Raw genomic sequence first — 20,827 nt, 5'->3', positions numbered from 1 at the left:
CGCAGAAAATGTAATGTTATGATGCATTACTTGCAAAGAAAATACATGCAACTGAAACGTCAGGTAGAAAAACATTTAGGAATAAATTTGCGAAAATTGATAATAAATAATATGGTTTGAATAATAAATAATTTATATAAATGATCAGTACACAAATATGAAAAATAAGTGTAAATAAATAGGAATAAAATTTTTAATACCTCGTTTTTTATTTTCTTATCGTCAGTGCTATTAAGTACATCATGTACCGTAGTATTAATTTTTTTAGCTTGATTCTTGCCGGTTTCGCAGGCCCATGCTATCAATGCTATTTTTATAAGCAAGCACACAATATAAGGTACCGAAACGTGTTGAGTTTCATTAATCCAACTGATAGATAATCCGTTTTTCCACTGTATCATATTGAGGAATATTTCGAAAGTAATATGGATAAAGTTCAAAGCTATAGTTGCAAGCAGATGTGGACAGAATGTTATATTTAATTTCTGCACTGCATCGCTAACGATCAAATGTTCCTTCTTTAACGCCTTGAGCTCCATTAACAAGAGAGGGTTTCTCTGCTCATGCTTGATCCACTTGACTACATGCGATTCATCGTTTATAAGTAAATTTGCCAAATCACTATTGATTCTCTTGAAACAAGTTTTTAATACACAAACGCAATTTATGTACAACATATCTATCTGAAACACTAGCAGAGTGTGGTACAAGAAATATATCTCAATTAAAGCACTGACAGGAGCGTAATAATAACATGTCAATGAATAAACGATTAAAAAAATGAAACCGATAATGTCCTTGGAATGGATTAGTATAGACTGTTTCCGATACATTTCTGAAGGAAGTCTTGAAGAAATCTGCAATATCGTCTGAAGCAAGTGTTTTCGTGGACCGTTTGAAACAAATGTAACAATCATTATAAAATTATAGAGCATATGGGCACAGATATTTTCAATATATCTGCTTTCATTTAGATCACTGAACAATCCGGAATAGTTCATTATTATTATCAGCGTACAGATGACACACTTAACTATAATGGAAAATAAGTAGTATGGTGTAGATATCTCGAAGACTGAAGCGTTGATTTTGTATGGGAATATTCCGAGAATACGGCAAAAGGTGAAACAAGGATACATCAAGGATTGAAAATCTGTAGCATCGAAGAGCCACCATCTCTTTATATCTTTCCTCTTAATATGTCCTTGGACTTTTGGCAGTGAACTGAACATGATTAGTTAAGTTTTATGGTCGATCTACTTGAAAATTGTCTTTCTCATTTTTATTTATATAAATATTCCACGGCCAGTAATTGTTTTAGTTTTTACATGAGCTTGTTTTGGAGAACGTCTTCTTAAGTCTAGTTTTTTCTTAACTTTTGCACAACGAATATGGAAATTGAGATGGACACACCGCAATGAGTACAATTTAAAAACTACAAGTTGATGCTACGAATTATTAGACATGACTTACAAATTTTTGTTTGCTTAAAGTAACCATGGAGCTTTGTACACAGCACCTTTATGACGCAAATGTATAAAACTATAGAATGTAATTTCTTTAATTAGTATGACTCATTATGAACATACAGATGATTAGATGAAATATATTTGAATAAAATAAGAAGAAATATATACGTTGTCTACGTTAATTATTGCTTTCTTGAAGATATTTCAACATCGATCATTTAATTTCAAAATGAAATGTACAATTTTTCAAATTACCATTTTGAGATTAAATTTTGTTTCGTTATTAGTACATTCATTGTATATTTTAAATACAATTAATTATACTTATATAAATATAATAGAAGACTGTATGCAATGATGACGATATATACAATAACAAAAACCAAAATTGTTTCCAATATTTAAGAATAAATTTCTTTTACCGGTTATGTATATTTTTATGAGACTAATTTAAGTTGCTTCTATAAAGTTGATTGCAGTCTTTCCGTCACATGAATGCGACGCAATTAAGAATTGGATCAAAATTAAAACATATGTAGCAATAGTACCTATCATCTAAAAGTAAAATCATAAAGTAAATGCAGTAATTTAATTTCATTAAAGTAATAATTGAAGTAATAAATAATTTGGTCACTTACCGATGTGATAAGCTTTGCATTCAGAGTAAAACCTTTCGCGGAGAATGTGTTGTGGCAGTGCATTATTTGCAAGGAAAACAGCCGCAACTGCAATGTTAAATAAAAGTAAATTAAAAATTTTGAGAAAAGTAAATTTTGTTGTAAAATTTCTTATATAAAAAAATTTTTTTATTATTTGAGATATAAAAAAAAATATGAATAGTACTTTTTAATACCTCATGTTTGATTTGCTCGTCGTCAGTGTTGTTAAGTACATCATGAATGATAGTGCCAATTTTTATAGCTTGATTCTTACTAGTTTCGCAGGCCCATACTATTAATGCTATTTTTATAAGATAATACGCGATATAAGGTATTCTAACAATGTGATAAATCTGCTTAGTCCAACTAATAAACAATCCATTTTGCCACTGCACCATATTGAAGTATACTTCAAAAGTAATCATGATGAAGATTACGGCCATAGTGGCTAGGAGCTGCGGGCTGAAAATTATATTTAACTTTCTCGTTGCTTCGCTAACCATCAAATGTTGCTTCTTCATATCTGTAAGCTCCAACAAAAGAGAGTTTCTGTGTTCACGGTTGATCCAACTGACTAAATGTGAATCGTCGTTTATGATTAAATTTGCCATATCATCGTTGATTCTTTTGAAACAAGCTTTTAATACACAGACGCAATTTATGTACAGCATATCCATCTGTAACACTAGCAGACTAATGTACAATGAATTCACTTTGACCAAGATAGATAGCTGCATTTTGTTATAAAAGATGAGTGTTTGCACGAGTAAGAAAAAAAAACTGAAAATGTCCTTGGCGTGGATTAGCATAGACTGCTTCCGATACATCTGTGAAGGAAGTCTTGAGGAGATTTTTAATATAGTCTGAAGCAAACGCATTCGTGGACCGCTTAAAACGAACGTCACGATCATTATGATAATGCCAAAGATGTAGAAGGAATTAAGTTGAATAATTTCGTGTACGTTTTGGACATTGAACCATCCAGCAACGTCCATTATTATTATTGTCGTGAAAATGCAGAAAATACACGTAACTATAGTTGATAGAAAGTAGCACAGTTTAGAAATTTCGAAAGATAAGACGTTAATCTTGTATGGAAATATTCCAAGAATACGGCAAAAGATAAAACATGGATACATCAAAGATTGAAAATCTATGGCATGGAACAGCCGTCTCCATCTTTTTTTTCTGCTCTCAATTTGCTTTTGGATCTGCGATAATGCATTCAACATGGTCATTTAAGTTTATAATAAAACTGCTTCTTGTCTCATCGTCAGTACTTATATTTATCTTTCATTCTTGGTAACAAGCACTTTTTGTTTTTATGTAATCATGATTATGAAAACGTTTCTTTTTAAATATAATCTTTACATTAATTTTTCTCAAACAAAGTCAGAAATTAACACAGACATTCCGCGGTGAGTTTAAGTTTAAAACTGCAAGTTGCAACGAATTATAAAACATGACTTATAAGTTATTTGTTGGCATGAAGTAACCATGGAGCATTGTGAATAGCTCCTTTGTGGTATAAATGTATAAAGTAATGTAATTTCTTTAATTACTATGACTCATTGTGGTGCACACTTAGATCATTAGCAGAAATGAGATAAGATACATGACTCCGTGTAAAAATAATTGACTTGTACTTTGTAGGTTTCGCCTTTGACTCTCATCCGATATACGATTAAAACCTCATAAATTGGAGATTTGACAGATAACAGAATTTAAAATAAATTGTGAGTCTTATTTTGATAATCTATATTTTATTTAATAACAGTAATAAGAATTCGTTAGCCATATTAATTACTAATTTTTTAAGAATTTTGCAACGCCGATCGACTTTCTTGAAATAACTTTTTAAAATCATTTTGAGATTTATTTTTGTTTTGCTATTTAAACCACACAGTACTGTAATTTTAAATACATTTTGAAATATTAATGTAAATATAACATCAGGTACAAATATGCCATTAAATTATATACAGTAGCAATAATAAAAAAGAAAATGTTTTCAACATTGAAAATAAATTTTTTTTATCGTTTATGTACTTTTTTATAAAATTGCGTGTGCTGTTTTAAATTCTTTGTACAGTGTTGATTGTTTTTCCATCACATGAATGCGACGCGATCAAGAATTGGACCAAAATTAAAACATATGTAGTAATAGTAGCTATCATCTAAAAGTTAAATCATAAAGTAAATGCTGTAATTTAATTTGAAGGCAATAAATGGTTGTAGTAAATGATATTTTCTTACCGCTCTAATAAGCGTGGCATCCACAGTAAGACCTTTCGCGGAGAATGTGTTGTTATGATGCATTATTTGCAAAGAAAACAGCTGCAACTACAATGTCAAATAAAAGAAAAATTATATACGTAGATTTAGAAAATTTTTATCATTATATTTTATATATAAAATGTTGTATCAACATACGCGATATTAAAAAATATAAATAGAAATAAATATTTTTAATACCTCACGTTTGATTTTCTTATCATCAGTATTGTTAAGTACGTCATGAATGATAGTGCTAATTTTTACGGCTTGATTTTTTCCGGTTTCGCAGGCCCATACTATCAATGTTGTTTGTACAATTACAATTACAACATAGGGTATTGCATAAAGGCGATAAGTCTGATTAGTCAAATTGATAGATAAAAATCCGTCTTCCCACTGCACCATATTGAAGTATATTTCAAAAGTAATATGGATAAAGTTTGAAGCTAAAGTTGCGAGTAGCTGCGGACTAAAAATTATATTTAATTTCCGCACTGTATCGCTAACCATCAAATGCTGCTTCTTTAAAACCTTAAGCTCCATTAACAAAAGAAGATTTATTTGCTCATGGTTGATCCATTTGATTACGTTCGATTCGTCATTTATGAGTAAATTTTCCAACTTATTATTGATTTTCTTAAAACAAGATTTTAATACACAAACGCAATTTATGTACAACGTTTGTATCTGAAACACTACCATAGTGTTGTAGAAGTAATACATTTTTATTAAAAAATGAAATGGCGTAAGAAAATAAAAGATTGAAATATAAATGAGTATAAACAAGAAACCAAAAATGTCCTTGGCGTGGATTAATATACATTGCTTCCGATACATCTCCGAAGGAATTCCTGAAGAAATCTTCTGTATTGCTTGAAACAAACGCATTCGTGGACTATTTGACACGAACGTAAAGGCCATTATGAAACTGTAGAGTACGTGAGTGAAGAGAAACTCAATAGTATTGATATCATCTAAGGCACTATAGAATTTAGATTGTTTTCTTATTATCAGCGGCAAAAAACAGAAAAAGCACGTAACTATAGTTGATAGAAAGTAGCATGGTTTGCAATTTTGGGTGGCTGATGCGTTGATGTTGTGTGGAAATATTCCGAGAATACGGCAAACGAAGAAACAAGGATGCATTAAAGATTGTAAATCCGTAGCATGAAACAAGCACCACTTCTTCATTTTTTTCTTGTCCTTAACTTTATAACTTTTGAATTTTGGAAAGGAACTGGATATTATCAGATGTTTTTCAGATGAGCTGTTTGAAAATTGTTAATTTATATATTGTGTTGTCATTAATAATAGTTTCAGTTCAAACGCCGGTATGATTAAAAATGCTTTTTTAAGTGTAGTTTACACATTGATATTGCTTTTTTGAATATGAAAATTGACATGAACTATCCGCAGTGAGCTGAAGTTTGAAACTGTATGTTGTTGCTACGAATTATAAAACATGAATTGCCAATCATTTATTACTTTGAAGTAACCATGGTGCTCTTCGAAGACAACACGCATCATCATTGTAGTATAAATTAATAGAATGCGTTTGTTCTCAGTAATTAGGTATGACTCATTATGCTGCACATTTAGATCGTGACAAAAATTATATTCGAACAAAACGGGAAATATTGAATGTAAACGTTGTCTACGTTTGAGTGGTATGAGACACATGACCACGTGTGAAAACGATTGACTTGCAGTCTATGAGTTTCGCGTTTGATCTCGACTCTCATCCAATATATTTCTCAAATAAGAGATTTATATTGATATAAGTTGTTTGGAGATCGTTGAAAAATATTGATAACAGATTTTAAGATAAATGATAATCCATTTTTCGAAAATCCATATTTTATTTAGTAATAGTGATAATAATAATTATATACTGCCCGCAATTACTAGTTTTATAAAGATTTTTTAACATCGATTTTATTTTACATTGATAGAAACTTATTAAAATCATTATTTTGAGATTTAATTTTGTTTCATTATTCAACAAATGCAATATTTAAACTTTAAATATATTTAAATGCATTTGTGTATAACATCGTGTAATTATACATAGTTGCAATAATAAACAAAACCTATTTCCAAAATTTAAAAATGAATATTTTGTACAGGATTATATATAGTATTTTTTATAAGACTGCGAGTGTTGATTTAATAAGATGCTTGCGTAAGGTTGTTTGTAGTTTTTCCATCACATGAATGTGACGCAATCAAAAATTGGATCAAAATTAAAACATATGTAGCAATAGTAGCTATCATCTAAAAGTAAAATCATAAAGTAAATGTTGTAATTAAATTTGAAGGCATTAAATGGTTGTAGTAAATGATATTCACTTACTGCTCTGATAAGCGTGGCATCCAGAATAAGACCTTTTGCGGAGAATGTGTTGTTATGATGCATTATTTGCAAAGAAAACAGTTGCAACTACAATGTCAAATAAAAAATATTATGTAATACATAAATTTAGAATCATTTCATGATTATATTTTGTATATAAAAAGTTGTATCAACATACGCGATATTAAAAAATAGAAATAGAAATAAATTTTTTTAATACCTCACGTTTGATCTTTTTATCATCAGTATTGTTAAGTACGTCATGAATGATAGTTCTAATTTTTATGGCTTGATTTTTTCCGGTTTCGCAGGCCCATGCTATCAACGCCATTTGTACAATCACGATTACAAAATAAGGTATTGCATAGGCGATAAATCTGATTAGTCCAAATGATGGATAAAGATCCATCTTCCCACTGCACCATATTGAAATATATTTCGAAAGTAATATGGAAAAAGTTTGAAGTCATAATTGCGAGTAGCTGCGGACTAAAAATTATATTTAATTTCCGCACTGTATCGCTAACCATCAAATGCTGTTTCTTTAAAGCCTTGAGCTCCATTAACAAAAGAAGATTTGTCTGCTCATGGTTGATCCATTTGACTATGTGCGATTCGTCATTTATGAGTAAATTTGCCAACTCGTCATTGATTCTTTCGAAACAAGATTTTAATACACAAACACAATTTATGTACAACATTTGTATTTGGAACACTACTAAAGTGATGTACAAGTAATACATTTGTAATAAAAAATAAAGTGTTATAATATAATAAAACATTAAAGTATAAACGAGGAATAATAGGAAACCAAAAATGTCCTTGGCATGGATTAATATACATTGCTTCCGATATATTTCCGAAGGAAGTCTTGAAGAAATCTTCTGTATTGTTTGAAGCAAACGTATTCGTGGACTACTTGACACAAACGTAAAGGTCGTTGTGAAATTGCAGAGTACGTTAGTGAAGAAAATTTCAACAGTATTGATATCGTCTAAGTCACTATAGAATTTAGATTTGTTTATTATTATCATCAGCGGCAAAAAGCATAAAATACACGTAACTATAGTTGATAGAAAGTAGCGTGCTTTGGAAGTTTTGATGATTAAAGCGTTGATGTTGTGTGGGATTATTCCAAGAATGCGGCAAACGAAGAAACAAGGATACATCAAGGATTGGAAATCTGTGGCATGAAACAAGCACCACTTCTTCATTTTTTTTTATCTTTAACTTTCTAACTGTTGAATTTTGGAAACGAACTGAACATTATCAGCTAAATTTTTCAGATAATCTGTTTGAAAATTATTAATTATATTTTGTTGTCATTAATAATAGTTTTAGTTTAAATGCGAGTTTGATTAAAAATGCTTTTTTAAGTGCAGTTTACACATTGATTTTTCCTCTTTGAATATGAAAATTGACATGAACTATCCGCAATGAGCTTAAGTTTGAAACTGTATGCAGCTGCTACAAATTATTACACTTGACTATGTCCATCATTTATTACCCTGAAGTAACCATGGTGCTCTTCGAACAACACGCATCACCATTGTAGTATAAATTAATAGAATGCATTTGCTGTCATTAAGTATGACTCACTATGCTGCACATTTGGATCGTTACAAAAATTATATTTGAACAAAACGGGAAATATCGAATGTAAACGTTGTCTACGTGGTATAAGACACAAATGACCACGTGTGAAAACGATAGACTTGTAGTCTTATGAGTTTCGCATTTGATCTCGAGCCTCATCCGATGTATGTCTCAAATAAGAGATACATATTGATATAAGTTGATTAAAGGGAGTTGAAAAATAGTGATAAAGGATTTTAAAATAAATAATAATCCATTTTTAGGGAATTCATATTTTATTTAGTAATAGTGATAATAATAATGCATTATCTACTGCACGCTATTACTAGTTTTATAAAAATTTTGTAACATTAATTTTATTTCACACTGATAGAACTTACTAAAATCTCCATTTTCAGATTAAATTTTGTTTTGTTATTCAGCAAATGCAATATTTAAACTTTAAATATATTTAAATGCATTTGTGTATAACAATGTGTTATATATAGCTGCAGTAATAAAGAAAAACTGTTTTCAAAGTTTAAAAATGAATGTTCAGGATCATATACAGTATTTTTTATGAAACTGCAAGTGCTTTAATAAGATGCTTGTGTACGGTTTATTGTAGTTTTTCCATCACATGAATGCGACGTAATCAAGAATTGGACCAAAATTAAAACGTATATAGTAACAGTAGCTATCATCTAAAAGTAAAATCATAAAGTAAATGCTGTAATTTAATTTGAAGGCATTAAATGGTTGCAGCTATGATAGACACTTACCGCTTTAATAAGCGTGGCACCCAGAGTAAGACCTTTCGCAGAGAATGTGTTGTTATGATGCATTATTTGCAAAGAAAATAGTTGCAACTGCAATGTAAAACAAAAGGAAAATTATAAATAGGTTTAGAAAAAGTAAACTCCGTGATTACATTTTATGTATAAAAAATTGTATTAGCATACGGAATATTAACGAAGATAAATTAAAATTAAATTTTTCAATACCTCATATTTGATTTGCATGTCGTCGGTGCTGTTAAGTACGTCATGTACGGTAGTCCTAATCTTTGTGGCTTGATTCTTGCCGGTTTCACAAGCCCATGCTATTAACGCTAATTTTATAAGAAGATACACAATGTAAGGTATTATATAAAAACGGTAAATCTCGTTTGTCCACCTAATATATAATAATCCATCTTGCCACTGCACCATATTGAAGTATATTTCGTATGTAATGTAAATGAAATTTGAGGCTATAGATGCCAGTAGCTGCGGACTGAAAATTATACTTAATTTCTGTACTGTATCGCTAACCATCAAATGTTGCTTTTGTAAAGTCTTGAGCTCCATTAACAAGAGAGAATTTCTTTGCTCGCGGGTAATCCATTTGACTACATGCGACTCATCGTTAATGAGTAAATTAAATAAATCGTCATTGATTTTAATGAAACAAGCTTTTAATACACAAACGCAATTTATGTAGAGCATATCCATCTGAAACACTAGTAGAACCATGTACAACGAATTCATCCGTATTAAGGTAGAGAGTTGCGTTTGATTATAAAAAACGAATGATTGCACGACTAAGAAAAAAAAACCGAAAATATCTTTGGCATGAATCAGCATAGACTGTTTCCGATACATTTGCGAAGGAAGTCTTGAAATTTTCAATATGGTCTGAATCAAACGCATTCGTGGTCCGCTTAAAACAAACGTGGCGATTGTTATGAAAGTGCCAAACATGTTGTATGCAGCAAGTTGAATAATTTCGTGTATATCTGGTTCATTATTCATTGTACCATCCAGAAATGTCCAGCATTAATATCAGCTCGCAAAAGAGGAAAATACACACAACTATAGCTGATAAAAAGATGTATGGTTTGGAAGTTTTGAAGTAGCGGACGTTGATCTTGTATGGGAATGTTCCAATAATGCGACAAAAGATGAAACAAGGATACATCAAGGATTGAAAATCTGTGGCATGGAACAACCACCATTTCTTTTTTTCTTGTCTATCCTGAATTTGTTTTTGTAATTTTGGTAACGGACTAAACATGATCAACTAAGTTTCATAACTATACAGCTTGAAAATGATTAGTCTTGTTATCAGTTATAAGGATCTGCCATTCTTATTAATGTTCATTTTTGTTTTAACGTGAGCATGAATAGAAAAACTTTTTCACGTATAGTCTTCACCTTCATTTTTTTGAGACGGTAAGGAACTTTGACATGGACACTCCGCGATAAGTTTAGATTTAAAACTGCAAATTGTTTCTACGAAATATGAGACATGACTTATGAGTTATTTGTTTGTATAAAGTAACCATGGAGCTTTGTGGACAGTTTGGTGACATAAGTGTATAAAATAATAAAATTTAATTTTTTTAATCAATATGACTCAGTTATGTTGCACACTTATATTATTAAAAGAATCTATTTGAATAGAAAGGGAAATATCGAATATACGTTATCTATGTAAGTTGACGCATGACTACGTGTGAAAACAATTGACTTATAGTAGTGTATGAGTATAGAATTTCATCTCTTATCCCATATGCTTCAGATCTTATAAGAGATTGGTTGAAAAAAGTTGAAGAATAGTGATAAATGAAAGATTTTAAAATAAATATTAATTCATAATTTGGGAATCTATATTTTATTTAGTAGTAGTGATAATAATACGTTATGTACATTAATTACTGATTTCTCAATGATTTGTAATTTTAAATATATTTAAATTTAATTATGTAAATATAAATCAGGTAGTTACTGACAGTAGCAATAGTAAAAAAAGAGATAGTTTCCAAAATCAAAAATAAATTTGTATACCTGGTTATATATTGTACTTTACTGAAATCATGTTTGGTGATTTAAGTTAGCCGTCTAAGTTACGTTATTTGATTGTTTTCTTTTCGTCACATGAATGCGACGCGATCAAAAATTGGATCAAAATTAAAACGTATGTAGTGATAGAACCTATCGTCTAAAAAGAAAAATCATAAAATAAATGCTCTAACATGATTTAAAATCATTCAAATAAGTATGACAAATAATTTCTCACTTACCATTTTAATAAGCGTCGCATCTAGAGGAAGACCTTTAGCGGAAAATGTATTGTTACAATGCATTATTTGCAAAGAGAACAGCTGCAACTGCAATGTTAAATAAAAGAATAATTATAAATAGGTATGAAAAAAATGCGTTATTACATTTTATGTATAAAAAATTGTACTAATATACGTGATATTAAAAAATATAAATAGAAATAAATTTTTTAATACCTCACGTTTGATTTTCTTATCTTCAATATTGTTAAGTACGTCATGTATGGTAGTGCTAATCTTTATGGCTTGATTCTTGCTGGTTTCACAAGCCCATGCTATTAACGCTAATTTTATAAGAAGATGCACAATATAAGGTATTATATAAAAACAGTAAATCTTCTTTGTCCATCTGATAGATAATAATCCATCTTTCCACTGTACCATATTGAAGTATATTTCGTATGTAATGTAAATAAAGTTTAAGGCTATAGATGCCAGTAGCTGCGGACTGAAAATTAGATTTAATTTCTGTACTGCATCGCTAATCATCAAATGTTGCTTTTGTAAAGCTTTGAGCTCCATTAAGAAAAGAGAGTTTCTTTGCTTGCGAGTAATCCATTTGACTGCATGCGATTCACTATTTATGAGTAAATTAACTAAATCGTCATTGATTTTAATGAAACAAGCTTTTAATACACAAACGCAATTTATGTACAGCATATCCATTTGAAACACTAGCAGAATCCTGTACAATGAATTCACCTGTATTAAAGTAGAAAGTTGCGTTTGGTTATAAAGAACGAATGATTGCACGACTAAGAAGAAAGAACCGAAAATATCTTTGGCATGAATCAGCATAGATTGCTTTCGATACATTTGCGAAGGAAGTCTTGACATTTTTAATATGGTACGAATCAAATGCATTCGTGGTCTACTTAAAACAAACGTGGCAATCGTTATGATAGTGCCAAACATGTTGCATGCAACAAGTTGAATAATTTCGTGTACGTCGTAATCATTGTACCATCCAGAAATGTCCAGTAGTATTATCAGCTCGCAAAAGAAGAAAATACACACAACTATAGCTGATAAAAAGTTGTATGGTTTAGAAGTTTCAAAGTAGCAGTCGTTGATCTTGTATGGGAATGTTCCGACAATGCGACAAAAGATGAAACAAGGATACATCAAGGAATGAAAATCTGTGGCATGGAACAACCACCATCTCTTTCTCTCCTGAATTCGTTTTTGCAATTTTGATAACGGGCTGAACATGATCAATTAAGTTTCATAACTATACAGCTTGAAAATAATTTGTCTCATTATTACTTATATGAATCTCCCATTCTTATTAATGATCATTTTTGTTTTAACGTCAGCATGAATAGAAAATCTTCTTTTTTAAGTGTAGTCTTCACCTTTATTTTTCCGAGACAGTATGGAACTTGACATGGACACTCCGCGATAAGTTTAGGTTTAAAACTGCAAATTGCTTCTCCGAAGTATAAGACACGACTACGAGTTGTTTGTTACTATGAAGTAACCATGGAGCTTTGCGGACAGTTTGGTGACATAAGTGTATAAAATAATAAAATTTAATTTCTTTAATCAATATGACTCAGTTATGTTGCACACTTATATTATTAAGCGAATCTATTTGAATAGAACGGGAAATATTGATAATCTATGTAGGTTGACTCATAACTACGTGTGAAAATAATTGACTTGTAGTCTATGAGTATAGAATTTTATCTTTTATCCCATATGCCTCGGATCTTATAAGACGTCGGTTGGAAAGAGTTAAAGAATAGTGATAAGTTAAAGATTATAAATAAAGATAAATGTTAATCCATAATTTAGGAATCTATATTTTATTTAGTAGTAGTGATAATAATACGTTATGTACATTGATTACTGATTTCTCAATGATTTGTAATTTTAAATATATTTAAATTTAATTATGTAAATATAAATCAGGTAATTACAGATAGTAGCAATAATAAAAAAGGGACTGTTTCCAAAATCAAAAATAAATTTATATACCTGGTTATAAATTGTACTTTACTAAGACCATGTATGCTGATTTAAGTTACTTGTCTAAGGTTGATTATTTTCTTTCCATCACATGAATGCGACGCTATCAAGAATTGGATCAAAATTAAAACGTATGTAGTGATAGAACCTATCATCTAAAAAGAAAAATTTTTAAATAAATACTCTAATGTAATTTAAAGTCATTTAAATAATTATAACAAATAATTTTGCATTTACCATTTTAATAAGCGTCGCATCTAGAGGAAGACCTTTCGCGGAAAATGTATTGTTACAATGCATTATTTGCAAAGAGAACAGCTGCAACTGCAATGTTAAATGAAAAACAATTATAAATAGGTTTAGAAAAAGTAAAATGTGTGATTATATTTTATATATAAAAAATTGTATTAATGTACGGAATATTAAAAAATATAAATATAAATAATTTTTTTTTAATACCTCACGTTTGATTTTCTTATCATCAGTATTGTTAAGTACGTCATGTATGGTAGTGCTAATCTTTATGGCTTGATTCTTGCCGGTTTCACAAGCCCACGCCGTTAATGCTAATTTTACAAGAAAACTAGCAAGAAAAGGTATTAGATAAACGCGATAAATCTGATTAGTCCAACTGAAAGACAATCCGTCTTGCCATTTTACTATATTCATGTATATTTCAAAAGTAAAATGGATGAAGTTTGTGGCTATGATTGCCAGCAACTGCGGACTAAAAATGATATTTAACTTCTGTACTGTATTACTAATCATCAAATGCTGTTTCTTCAGGTCTTTGAGCTCCATTAACAAAAAATAATTTCTTTGCACATTGTTGATCCATTTGACTATATGCGAGTCATCATTTATGAGTAAATTTGCTAAATCGTTATTGATTTTCTTGAAACAAGATTTTAATACACAAACACAATTTATGTACATCATTTCCAGCAGAAATACTAGCAGATTCTTATACAAGACATACGCTTTGATTAAAACATTAACTGACATGTAACGATAACAGAAGAAACTGTAAATGAGTAAAAAGAGGAAACCCAAAATGTCTTTGGAGTGGATTAGTATAGATTGCTTTTTATATATCTCTGAAGGAAGTCTCGAAGAAATCTTTACCATATTTTGAAGTAAACGTAATCGTGGACCGTTTGAAACGAGCGTAACGATTATTATGAAACTGCCGAGTATGGTGGTGCTGATATTTTCAGTACTATTGTATTCGTCTAGGGTATTATACCATCTAATATTTTTTATTACTCCCATTATCACACAAAAACCGATGATACACTTAATTATTGCCGAAAGAAAGTAACATGGTTTATATGTTTTGAAGTCTGAAGCGTTAATATTGTACGGAAATATTCCGAGAATGCGGCAAAAGATGAAGCAAGGATACATTAAAGATTGAAAATCTGTAGCTTGGAACAAACACCAGCTCTTTCTTTCTTTCTTAACTTGTTCTTGGTGTTTTAATGACGGACTGAACATGATCATCCAAGCTTTTCATATAATCTGCTTGAAAATTATTAATTCCACTATTAATTATGCAAATGTCTTATTGTCAGTAATAAGTATACATATTAGTTTTAATGTAAACATGATTGAAAATGCTTTTTTTATAAATGCATCTTTCACTTTAATTTTTCTGCATTGAAAATGTAGTAATTGACACAGTAATTGACACAGACTATTCACTATCAGTTTAAGTTTGAAACTGAATGTCACTACGAATTATGAACTATGACTTGCAAATAATATGTTTGCATGAAGTAACCATGGTGCTCTTTGGACAGTACTTTTCATCATTGTGTAACGCATAAACTAATAAAATTGCTCTAATCAGTATGACTCATTATGTTGCACTTCTAAATTGTTAGAAGAATCATATTTGAATAATACAGGAAGTATCTAATACGCATTATCTATATCTATAGTTTTGTAAATGTTATTAATATCAATTTTATACAGTATTAAATTTAGAATTTTGTTAACTATCGTTGCATTGATCTACGAAAGAGATAGCGCTGCTCCAGAACTGATATATTGGCTTCCGGTCCGGAAATCTATAAAAATTGTTTTCTGTTTTTGAGATTTATATATTATTATATCTTTTTAATAACTTTAATAGCATTTGCAGTAAAAAATTTAAAAAAATTAGCTTTAAAAATATTATTAAAGAATCTAATTATCTTGAATATAAAAATAATCTGACAAAAAATCATTCCTATTACTGTAATAAAAAATACTTGATTAAAATTTGTCTTCATTTTATTCACATAAATATTTAACTTAAGAAATTTTTAATTTAACTTCAAATAAGAACCCATAAGTAGGGCGAGTAAATAATTTTTTATTATTACTACTTTAAATTATACTTACATAATGTTCTTTAATTAGATTGTTAAACGTAGATTCCAGCTTTTCCGCATGAATGTGCCGTCATAAAGAATTGAATTAAAATTAAAAGGTATGTGCTAATCGTTCCCACCATCTACAAAAATAAAAAATAAATATTTTTATTTGATTTAAGGTATTCAAATCTTATTTCAAATTAAAGTATAAATAATATGTTTGGTTATTTACTGCAGTAAGGAGTGTTGCATCCACGGTAAGACCTTTAGCGGAAAATGTGTTATTGCGGTGCATTATTTGCAAAGAAAATGTTTGTAACTGCAAAATAGAAAAACATTAACAAATAGATTTAAAAAATGCAGCTGTAAATTGGTCATGTTTGATATATAGAAATTAATATTAGTAATATGTATAAGTTGAATTTTTTTATTAATACCTCAATTTTTATTTGCTCATCATTGATGATATTAAGAAAATCATGAACAGTAGTGCTAATCTTTATAGCTTGATTTTTGCCAGTTTCGCAGGCCCACACTATCAATATTACTTTTATAACATAGTATATTACCAAGAACAACATGTATGTTTCATGAAATTGGTTAATCAGATTGATAAACAGTCCATTATGCCATTGTACCGTATTCATGTATAATTCGAAAGTAATTTCTACAAAGACCATAATAAAAGTTGCAAGGAGCTGTGGACTAAAAATTTTGTTCAGCATTTGCACTGTGTCGCTAACTAGCAAATACTGTTTCTTTATAGTTTTAAGCTCTTCCAGTAAGAATGGATTTCTTTGCTGGTGACAGATCAGTCTAGGAACACGAGACTTATTATTTATTAATAGCTCTTGTAGATTAATCAGATTGTCATCGATTCGTTTGAAACAAGCTTTTAATATACAAACACAATTCATATACAGCATATTCATTTGAAATATTTGTAAGTTGTTGTAATGTGCCAATATTCTTATTATTATAGACAAATTGTTATTTGGAGACTTATAATATACAAATGACAGTAACCCTCGGACTGTTACCAAGAGAAAACCAAATATATCTTTCATGTGTATCAATTTGGATAGTTTTTCAAATGATTTTGGAGGTAATTTTGAAGAGACTTCTAATAAAGTCTGTAGTAAGCGCATTCGTGTACCGCTTAAAATAGCCGATACAATTACTATGAAACTTCTTAGTGCAAGAAAACAGTTGTCCTCAATTCTTTCGGTAATCTTCACTTTAACATTTAATACGTTGATTTCATAAATCTTTGTCATTAGATAAATGCTGGTAATGCTACTAATGATAATTAATACTACGTATCGCGATCTTGATGCTTCGAATATTGAAGCGTTGATCTTGTACGGGAATAGTCCCAGTACGTGACATATGGTGAAGCAAGGACGCATTAAAGATAGAAAATCCGTAGCGTGAAACAACTGCCATCTTTTCCACTTTTTTTTAATAAATTGTCTTTGAAATTTCCACAACTGATTGAACATGATCAGCAAAATGTCACTTGTGAACTATAATTCATACTTAAATTATTGACACAAACACAGTGGTCTAATGATTATTCACTAAATTATTGACTTTGATTAATAAAACTATTGCGAATTTATCTTTTCTTTGTGTAAGCTTTAAGACTATGTTTTTTACAAAATATTCATAAATTTATACGTAATTCTTATTACTGGTCTACATCTGATGAGTTTAAGTTTAAAACTGCGAGTAGTTGCTATATGGAATTATAAAACCGAATTCTGAATGGTTTATTATTCCTGAAATAAAAAAGAAGCTTTTCAATTAGTACTTATCACCCTTGGGATGCAGCACATAAAGTAATGAAATGCTATAATATATGACACATCATCTAGCATGTCGATTATACATGAGATGAATTATGTAAAACAGGAAAGTATAAAGTACCTACTATTAACATAAATTGTCAGCACTTAAGTATTGTCAATAATAATTGTCTAACTGCAAACAAGGATATATTATAACAACTTTAAAATCTAATATTATCTTGTTTTTTAACATGTATATATTACCTTATATAATGACAAATAAATTTATTTGGATATTTGTGTGTCTGTGTGTGTGTGTAAGCTAATAATATTAAACTAATTAAATTGTTTTCTTAGATTAAAAAATTTCGTTATCTTGAGTGTAAATATAATCTAACAATAAACAATTTTTATTATTGCAAGGAAAACTATTTGATTAAAAATTATTTTTTTATTTTATTTACATAAATATATCAATTAAGAAATTTTTAATTTAACTTTAAATAAATATGATATTACGGTCCACTGAGTAAATAATTTTTTTGTGATAAATAAAGTTTTTTTTTAAGATATTCTTTCTTTTAGTATACACATGGTTAATTATAATATTATATTATATAGAAATATTATATTATATCGGATATTTTTGTTAGAAAAAACAATACTTTAATTTTCAACAAATATACTTTTTTATTATACTACTTTAAATTATACTTACACAATGTTTTTTAATTAGATTGTTAAACGTTGATTCCAGCCTTTCCGCATGAATGGGTCGTCATAAAGAATTGAATTAAAATTAAAAGGTACGTGGTAATAGTACCCACCATCTATAAAAATAAAAAATAAATATTTTAATTTTATTTTAAGAAATTTAAATCTTAATTTAAATTAAAATATAAATAATATATGTTTGGTTACTTACTGTTGTGAGGAATGTCGCATCGACAGTAAGACCTTTAGCGGAAAATGTGATGTCGTGATGCATTATTTGCAAAGAAAACGATTGCAACTGCAACGTCAGATAAAAAAGCATAAATAGATTACAAATAGGTTTTAAAAATATAATTGTAAAATGGTTACATTTAACGTATAAAAATTTATTAGTTATTTATATAAGTTAAACTTTTTTATGGATACCTCATCTTTTATTTCCTCGTCACTGATGATATTAAGAAAATCATGAACAGTGGTGCTAATTTTTATAGCTTGATTTTTGCCGGTTTCGCAGGCCCACACTATCAATACTATTTTTATAACAAAGTACATTACGTAGAACATCAAGAATGTTTCATGAATCTGGTTAAACAAATTGATAAACAGCCCGTTATGCCATTGTACCGTATTCGTGTATAATTCGAAAGTAATTTCGACGAAGACCATAATAAAAGTTGCGAGGAGCTGTGGACTAAAAATTTTGTTCAGCATTTGCACTGTGTCCGTAACTAGCAAATACTGTTTCTTTAAAGTTTTAATCTCTTCCAGTAGGAGTGGATTCCTTTGCTCACGACAGATCAGTCTAGGAATATGCGATTTATCATTTATTATTAACTCTCGTAGATTGATCAGTTTGTCATCGATTCGCTTGAAACAAGCTTTTAATATACAAACACAATTCATATACAGCATATTCATTTGAAATATTTGTAAGTTGTTGTAATTTTCTATTAGTCTTGTTAATACAGACAAACCGACTTTTGGACTCATACGTCCAATTGACAGCATCCCATGCACCGTTAACGAGAGAAAACCGAATATATCCTTGAAATGTATCAATTTGGATAGTTTTTTATATGACTTTGGTGGTAATTTTGAAGAGACTCCTAATATGACCTGTAGTAAGCGCATTCGTTGACTACTCAAAATAGACGAAACAATTACTATGAAACTTCCGAGAATGGTAAAACAATTGTCCTGAATTTTTGCGATTACCGAACCCCTGACATTTAATATGTTGATTTCATAAATCTTTGTCAATTGATAAACGCAGGTGACGCAGCTAATGATAGTCAGTACTACGTATCGTGATCTGGATGCCTCGAATATCGAATCGTTGATCTTGTACGGGAACATTCCAAGAATACGACAGATGGTGAAGCAAGGATACATCAGAGATAAAAAGTCCGTAGCGTGAAACAGCTGCCATCTTTTCCACATTTCTTTTTTAAATCGTCTTTGCAATTTCCACAACGGATTGAACATGATCAGCAAAATGTCACTCGTGAACTATAATTTATTAAACTTAAATTCTTGACACACACACACAGACACATACACAGTGGTCTAATGATTATTCACTAAATTATTGACTATGTCTTCGACTTTAATAAAGTGATTGCGAATGCATCTTTTCTGAATGTACAATTTAAGACTATTTTTTACACAACAAATTTATAAATTAGCACGTAATTCTGTTCTATTACTGTTCCACATCTAAAGAGTTTAAGTTTAAAACTGCGAATAGTTGCTGTCTGGAATAATAAAACAGTACTCAGGAATTATTTGTTGTTCTATTGTTATTCCTGAAATAAAAATAGTGCTCTTCAATTAGTATTTATCACCCTTGGGATGCAGCGCATAAAGTAATTGCTATAATGTATGACACATCCAGCATGTAGATCACAAGATGAATTGTATAAAACACGTATGAATTACGTATAAAACACAAAGTATAAATTATCTACTATTAACGTAATTTAGCATTCAAAATGTTGTCAATAATAATTTTTTAATTGCAAACAAGAAATCCAATATATACTTTTTTTTTAACACATACATATTATCTTATGTAATAATATTTAATATAAAATAAGAATATTGTTGCAATATTTAAATAATATGTAATACAAATAATAATACAGTTTTTTTTCTCCTTAAGTCATATTATTTGTCGATAATTATTTTTTTGCAAACTAAATTTTTGTTAGTAACTGTGATTTATAAATTATTTTCTTTCATGGGTTTATTAGAAAGTCACTTCATGAACTATGTTTATTATAAATTAAAATATTATAAAATTTTAAACGTTATTAATTAACAAATTATAAAAGAAATAATGTAGATTAATCAAATTTTAATGCAAGAATAATGTTATTTTTACATTAAAATTAATTAAACTAATATTTAAATTAGAATTGTTTGATATATTCTTTTGATTGATGCAAAAGTAATAGTGCGTCATGGTGTATATGAATAAAAAATTTAATTTATTGTTGACTTTTGTTTTTCAGCGATAAGAAGGGCAAAAATTCAGACATTACTATTGTAATA

At 29.3% G+C, this 20,827-nt stretch overlaps 4 protein-coding genes across 14 annotated transcripts in view; 1 reads left to right on the top strand and 3 right to left on the bottom strand.

Annotated features, from left to right (window-relative positions):
* Positions 1–20,827, top strand: part of LOC105207562 (agrin) — a 731,430-nt gene that overhangs the window by 351,001 nt on the left and 359,602 nt on the right. The window lies entirely within an intron of this gene.
* On the bottom strand, positions 207–3,959 carry LOC113003105 (putative gustatory receptor 28b). Its single transcript, XM_026131151.2, has 3 exons — positions 2,323–3,959; positions 2,108–2,194; positions 207–2,024 (listed from the first exon to the last, which is right to left on the bottom strand). The coding sequence occupies exons 1-3, from the start codon at positions 3,364–3,366 to the stop codon at positions 1,920–1,922; spliced, it is 1,236 nt and encodes a 411-aa protein (XP_025986936.2). The 5' UTR covers positions 3,367–3,959; the 3' UTR covers positions 207–1,919.
* On the bottom strand, positions 8,749–10,107 carry LOC113003110 (putative gustatory receptor 28a). The gene is made up of 2 exons (XM_026131156.2): positions 9,338–10,107; positions 8,749–9,202 (listed from the first exon to the last, which is right to left on the bottom strand). The coding sequence occupies exons 1-2, from the start codon at positions 10,073–10,075 to the stop codon at positions 9,071–9,073; spliced, it is 870 nt and encodes a 289-aa protein (XP_025986941.2). The 5' UTR covers positions 10,076–10,107; the 3' UTR covers positions 8,749–9,070.
* On the bottom strand, positions 15,340–20,782 carry LOC120359743. 2 transcript variants are annotated; one of them, XM_039458607.1, is made up of 6 exons: positions 18,698–20,782; positions 18,483–18,569; positions 18,276–18,387; positions 16,000–16,086; positions 15,796–15,907; positions 15,340–15,479 (listed from the first exon to the last, which is right to left on the bottom strand). In XM_039458607.1, the coding sequence occupies exons 1-3, from the start codon at positions 19,757–19,759 to the stop codon at positions 18,298–18,300; spliced, it is 1,239 nt and encodes a 412-aa protein (XP_039314541.1). In that variant the 5' UTR covers positions 19,760–20,782; the 3' UTR covers positions 15,340–15,479; positions 15,796–15,907; positions 16,000–16,086; positions 18,276–18,297. The 2 variants fall into 2 exon arrangements, with proteins under 2 accessions (XP_039314541.1, XP_039314535.1); XM_039458601.1 differs by lacking the exons at positions 18,276–18,387; positions 18,483–18,569; positions 18,698–20,782 and adding an exon at positions 16,205–17,691.

The sequence above is a fragment of the Solenopsis invicta genome, chromosome 2 (assembly GCF_016802725.1).
Source record: "Solenopsis invicta isolate M01_SB chromosome 2, UNIL_Sinv_3.0, whole genome shotgun sequence".
In the NCBI taxonomy this organism is placed as follows: Eukaryota; Metazoa; Arthropoda; class Insecta; order Hymenoptera; family Formicidae; genus Solenopsis; species Solenopsis invicta.
This window is presented reverse-complemented; position numbering and strand designations above follow the sequence as displayed.